At 41.0% G+C, this 7,057-nt stretch overlaps 1 protein-coding gene across 1 annotated transcript in view; it reads left to right on the forward strand.

The window, feature by feature from the left end:
• LOC106878041 (nephrocystin-3) overlaps positions 1-7,051 on the forward strand; it is a 25,333-nt gene extending 18,282 nt beyond the window's left edge. The window contains exons 15-18 of the mRNA XM_052976297.1: positions 1,845-1,961; positions 3,445-3,588; positions 4,432-4,512; positions 5,649-7,051. Coding sequence (XP_052832257.1) covers positions 1,845-1,961; positions 3,445-3,588; positions 4,432-4,512; positions 5,649-6,668 — 1,362 coding nt within the window. The 3' untranslated portion in view covers positions 6,669-7,051. The remainder of the gene's footprint in view (positions 1-1,844; positions 1,962-3,444; positions 3,589-4,431; positions 4,513-5,648) is intronic.
• Positions 7,052-7,057: the final 6 nt, after the last annotated feature.

The raw sequence follows: 7,057 nt of genomic DNA on the forward strand, positions 1-7,057 counted from the left end.
CTCTCTCTCTCTCTCTCTACACACGCACGCGCATCACTGTGTGGTAAGGAAGTTTGCTTCCCAACTGTATGGTTCCAAGGTCTGTTCCACTGCAATGCACCTTCTACTCTCACTAACCAAACAAAGCCTTCTGAGTGGAATTGGCAGATGGGAAATCATTCTTTCTTTCTTTTTAATTATGTTGGTGCCAATAATTTTGAACCAATGCTTGAAGTTTTTATTGGCCGAGATTACCAAATTATTTAATCATTGTCTGATGTCCTCCTCCTCCTCCTCATCATCATCGTTTAACGTCCGTTTTCTATGCTGGCATGGGTTGGATGGCTTCACTGACGTCTGGAGAGCCAGTGGACTGCACCAGCCTCCAATCTGATCCGGCAATGTTTCTACAGCTGGATGCCCTTCCTAATGCCAACCACTCTGAGAGTGTAGTCCTCCTTTGGCAAAATTTATGCTTTAGTTGTTCACATTATTGTGACATAAGAGCATTTTCGTAGACATTTAATTTTAGCGAGAAATTCAATAAAAACTCGTTTTTGACAAGGTGGAAGGGTGCAATAATTGTGTGTATGACTCTTGGTCATTGTTTAACGTCCATTTTCCATCCTAGCATGGGCTGGATGGTTTGACAGGAGTTGCACCCAGCTTGGTATTTCCTGGGGCTAAATAGCAGTAGCATTCTTCCCTTTCCTGGGACTGCCACATTAAGTTGGCAACATACCATCACTTTATCGTGCTACTACTGTATAAGTCTCTCTCAGAGATTTAGAAATGCAATATTTCTAATATATATATATATATATATATATATATATATGTATGCATGTATGAGCAATTTCATTGTAGAAGAACCATTTTAGGCATCTAAAAAACACAAACCTGTTAAAGTTTCAGGAACAAATGTTGTCTCCTCAGGAAATATATGAAGTGTGTCTGTGTCATTTTTCTTTGTTTTGCTTTTTAAGTGGCTAAAATAGCTCTTCTATGATGTAATTGTTCCAGTTTTATATACATCTGGCCTATAAGGTGTTGCACTCACAACCACAAGAAAGTGATTTCAATTCCTGTACCTGGTGGTGCATTGTGCAAAAGACTTCATCTCGTGTTACTCTGCAATCCCTTCAACACTTAATACGTGTGGTACACCAAGCAGCTGTTCAGGCAACGTTGATGTGATGGAAGGGATGAGTTAATTGTACAACACAAACATTTGATCACTGTAAACAAATCATCTGTACAGGTTGTTCAGCAAGGATTTGGAGAATCCTCATCATCTGCAGAATCCTTTCCATTCAAGCATGGAGAACCCTCATCATTTACAATAGGAATGTCCACCATATATATAGTAGCATCATCATCATCATCATCATCATCATCATCATCATTTAGTGTCCATTTTCCATGCTGGCATGGATCAGATGGTTTGACTGGAACTGGTAAACCAGAGAGCTGTATCAGGTTCCAGTCCAATTCCTAACACCAATCACTCCAAGAGTGTAATAGGTGCCTTTTACACGTAACCGGCATGGGTACCTCTTGGCTTGATGGGTCTTCTCAAGCACAGCAAACTGCCAAAGGTCTCAGTCACTTGTCATTGCCTCTGAGAGACTCAGCATTCGAAGATCATGCTATGCCACCTTGTTCCGTGTGTTCCTGGGTCTCTTCCGTGGGTTCCCTCCACACACACACATATATGTACGTATGTGTATCAATCAATCCATCTCTATCTAGATAGATATATAAATCCTGTTTGAAGTATCATGTACTCTTTTTCCTTTTTTAAGCTGAAGTCTTTGCATTCATTCTTTGTTTGCATGTGTATATATATGTTTTTATTATTCTAGAAATTGAAACTGAATGATTTTGTGTCTCCGAGCCAGCTTCCTGATCTAAGGAAAGCCATTTCTTATGGCAAGAAAGCCATTGCGTTGCGGAAAAAGCTCAGTGGTCGCTACCATAAGGTAAGCATATTTCATTCACACATCTCTTTCAATTATGTTAGCCTGGTCTAAAAAGGATCTTATAGACTCTTAGACTGGTCTTGTCTGGATAATTAGTAAGTTAGTACTCTCTGTGCTATGAGGCACATAAGGCCACAGCACAATCTCTCCAATCAGTTCTGTTTTCTTCTGCCATTCCAGTCTGATTCCAGCTTCTCCACCCTTCTTGTGCCCCTTTCTTTGTCAATGGTCCTTCGCCATGTGGTTTTAGTGACCCCTGCTGCTCTTTCCCCTTCATGTTACCACTTTAGTTCCACTATGCAATCACTTTCTTAATCTTGTACGAAGACGTATCCGATACAGGCCCAACATCTGCGTCTTATTTTCTCACTGATTCTGTTGATGGCTTGTTGTCGTCTCAATCTGCAGCCAATTAATGTCAAGTATTCTCCTTAAGCTGTCTGATTAATTAATTAATTGACCCAAATGATTGTATTATAATTATTTTTAGCCTTTGCTTTCATCCTTCTGAGAATCAATAAAATAAATACCAGTCCAGCACTGGGGTTGACATAACCAACTTACCCCTTTACTGGCCTTGTGCCAAAATTTGAAATCGTTATTATTAACACGACTTTGCCTTTCATCCTTTCAGGGTCCATGAAATAAGTACCAGTTGAACACTGGGGTCAATGTAATCAACTATCCCCCTCCCCCAAAATTTCAGGCCTTGTGTCTATAGCAGAAAGGATTATTATTATTATTATGGCAAGCTAGCAGCATTGTTATCACACCAGCAAAGTGCTTCATGGCATTTCATGCATCATTCTGTTCATGTGGTTACCATGATGGACAAGTACTCTTAGCTACATTTCTTCCATCTTTGCATTTCTGAGACCGTATGCTACCCATTACCATTTCAAGGCAGTAAGCTGGCAGAACCATTAGCAGCATTTCATCCATCTCGTTTACTCTTTTACTTGTTTCAGTCATTTGACTGTGGCCATGCTGGAGCACCGCCTTTAGTCGAATCAAATCAACCCCAGAACTTATTCTTTGTAAGCTTAGTACTTATTCTATTGGTCTCTTTTGCCGAACCGCTAAGTTACAGGGACCTAAACACACCAGCATCGGTTGTCAAGCAATGTTGGGGGACAAATACAGACACACACACACACACACATACATGCGACGGGCTTCTTTCAGTTTCCGTCCACCAAATCCACTCAGAAGGCTTTGGTCAGCCCGAGGCTATAGTAGAAGACACTTGCCCAAGGTGCCACACAGTGGGACTGAACCTGAGACCATGTGGTTGGTAAGCAAGCTACTTACCACCAAATCCCACCGAGGTCGACTTTGTCTTTCATCCTTTTCGGGGTCGATATAATAAGTACCAGTTTAACACTGGGGATCGATGTAATCGACTTAACCCCCTTCCCCCTGAATTGCTGGCCTTGTGCTAAGATTTGAAAAGATTTTTATTGTTGTTGTTTGTTTGTTTCAGTTTAAGCTAGGGATGAGCCTTATGAAGCTAGCATTCAACATGGAAAGTTGGGAAGCGTGTGGTGGCAGCACCGAAATGCCTGGAAGTGAAGCATTAGCTGAGGGCAACCGTTGTATTGATGTGGCCATAAAGATATTCCAAGAGGTTCGTATCTGGCTTTATAGTCATCATCTTAATCACTGTCACTCGTCATCACCATCAGTCATTGCGGTTATTCAAGAGTCATTATCACCATCAATCATCACTTCTGTCATAACCACTGGTCAACATCAGTGACATCATAATCACCATCATAAACACCATCGCATTCAAGCCAATGAATCATTATAGGGTCACTCAGCATGCTTAGAAATAGCAGCTAAACTTTCATCATAAGTTGGTGTTATCACATTTGACCTGGGGTTATAAACCATATTATCATCATCATCATCATCACAATCATGTGGCAACAATGGAGCCTCTGTATAGTTACTTGGTCCACAAGAAATAGTAGCCAAATCTCCCTCAAATTACAGCCTACTACTTTAACAAAAAGACTGGATGGTCATGGCTGGAAGGCTTGTGCTAATTTTTCTGATTTGTCACCACTGCTACTACAACTTCCCCTCACCACCATTATAACCATTCCCAGCTCCGCCATTCACAAACTACTCTCACTATCACCACAACCATCACAGCCACCCTGACTACTATCATCATAATCATTACCAACGTCACAACTACCACCACCACCACCACCATTATCGCAACAGCCGCCACCATCGTTACAACTACCACCACCACTGTCGCAGCCACTACTATGACAACCACCACCATGACAACCACCACCATCATGGTGACAATTTACAGACAATTAATCAAATTTCCAAAGAATATTTTTTTCCATTTTTAAAATAAATTTTTGTCTTGAATTCTCCTTCCTGAAATAAAAATTTAAAAGAAACACAAGACAAACTTTACCAAAAAATGTCTTTGATTTTCTTCCAGCTGAACGACATTGGTCACTATGCCGAAGCTTTGATGACAAAGGGAGTTCTAGCAACACGAGGTAGCATGGAACAGCTGAAAGTAAGGAATTTTTTCTAGGTTCTTTGATAAATTTGGTGATTCCTGCCGTTTGCAATGTCTTCAAGCATTCTTCTAAGTTTATCTTTTACTTGTTTCAGTCATTTGACTGTGGCCATGCTGGGGAACTGCCTTGAGTTTTTAGTCAAAGGAGTTGAGCCCCAAGAGTTATTTTAGTAGTCTTTTGCCAAACTTCTAAGTTGTGGTGGGGTTGTAAACACACCAACAATGGTTGTCAAGCGGTGATGGAGGACAAACACATCTATATGTATATATATATACGATGGGCTTCTTTCAGTTTCCATCTACCACATCCACTCAAGGCTTTGGTCAGTCTGAAGGCTATAGTAGAAGACACTTGCCCAAGGTTCCACACAGTGGGACTGTATACATACATATATATATATATATATATATATACACACACACATAAGGTGTGTGATGTTAGGAACGGCATCCAGCTGTAGTCTGGTGTAGTCTTCTACCCAGCCGGCTCCTGTAAACCTGTCAAACCATCCAACCCATGCCAGCATGGAAGGTGGACTTTAAATGATTAGCAGTATTTTGTCTGCCGCTACGTTCTGAGTTCAAATTCCGCTGAGGTCGACTTTGCCTTTCATCCTTTCAGGATCGATTAAATAAGTACCAGTTCTGCACTGGGGTCGATGTAATCGACTTAATCCCTTTGTCTGTCCTTGTTTGTCCCCCTCTATGTTTAGCCCCCTGTGGGCAATAAAGAAATAGATATATAATATAAACAAAACATCATAAATAGGAAGAATGGAGAATTAAACCTCTTCAAATAGGTTACATGTTGTTATTGTTTTTGTTGAATAAAATTTATTGAAAAAAAGCCACAATAATTATACACCAACCCAATATATATATATATACATATATATACACACACACACACACACACATACAGTTTTTGACACCTACAGCTGTGCAGTGTAACTCTCTTTGAGAGCATAAATATGACTTTCCAGTTGTATATTTATACTCTCTCTCTCTCTCACTCTCTCTCTCACTCTCTCTCTCTCTCTCTCTCTCATATAGGTTTATTAGTATCTATGTATATGTACATCTATTGCAGTATATTAATCTCTACTTTTTTTTCTCTCTCTCTCTCATTCCAGTTGTACAACCAAGCGATGGACCTGTGTATGCAGATGTACGGCGAGTATCACATTCTGACTTCAAGACTTTACATCAATATTGGGATCGTCTACGAAGACAATAAGGAATATCGGAAAGCATACGAGTACTTCAAGAAGTGGGCGAGGGTCAGCGAAGAGATTCTGGGACCTGACCATCCGAAAACACGCCGAGCAAAGGGTGTCCTCCAGGAGACACGGTACAGAAGGATCGCACAGGAGCTTGGTGAATGGGACTACGACGGGGACACAGATGGTGGCGAGTCCTATGACGACGACGACGACGAAGATGATGAAATGGAAAACCCCGACCTCGAGCACTACTACGACGACGCCATCAGCCGGCAAACAGACAGTCATCGCAACCAGTACAGGCTAGCAGCGGCAGCAGCGGCTGCAGCAGCTGTGGTGGTGGACAATACGGAAATTGAAGCAATGGAGGACAGTGTCGAAAGAGCAGAGCTGGATAACAGGGCGGACAACACCGTCGGAAGTAATTCCGAAGATGATGACGACGATGATGACAGTGACCATGGGAACTTTGAGTATGTCGTCGGACAGGAAAGGCCCGCAACGCGCAGATATTTCAGCAACAACAGCAGTAGCAGCGTCAGTGGATTGGACAGTAACAATCAGCATCATCATCATATTGACCGCAACAACCGAAGACACTCGTTCGATTATGCGTTTGATCTGGACGATGATGACGACTCCGACCGAGAGCACTCGGACAACGAGAATTTCTTTGACGACAACTGCGAGGACTATGATGAGCAGTACACGCTTCTCGTTGACCATATTCCTGCCATTGAAGAGGTCAGTGTCCGGCTTGACCGGCAAGCTGACCAGTGTGGTGGTGACGTCACCCCATCGGCTGTGGTCAGTGAATTCATCGACGATAACAGATATGCTGACGATGACACCGAGCAGGACACTGACTTTAGTGACATTGTTTGTCCGGAGAGTTACATATCTGGTCATTTCCAGGATGGTGTAAGATAAAGAGAACACATAAGTGTGTATGTGTGTGTATATAGATGTGTGTGTGTGTGTATATGTATATATACACATACTGGAAAAAAGACAAAATAGATATATACACACACACGAAATGTATTTATGTATGTATATATATATATATATATATATATAAACACGTGATACATGTATCAAATGTGGGTGTATATATATATATATATATATACACACATACACTGGAAAAAAAGGAAATGTTATGTATAAACATATACATAAAGCATGTATTGGTGTATATATAAACATACATGTGCGTATATATTTATATACATGTAGATTTATATATATATATATACACACACACACACACGTACAGAAGTATATATGATATAAACACACACACACACACACACACA

Source organism: Octopus bimaculoides, chromosome 24 (assembly GCF_001194135.2).
Source record: "Octopus bimaculoides isolate UCB-OBI-ISO-001 chromosome 24, ASM119413v2, whole genome shotgun sequence".
NCBI classification, from domain to species: Eukaryota; Metazoa; Mollusca; class Cephalopoda; order Octopoda; family Octopodidae; genus Octopus; species Octopus bimaculoides.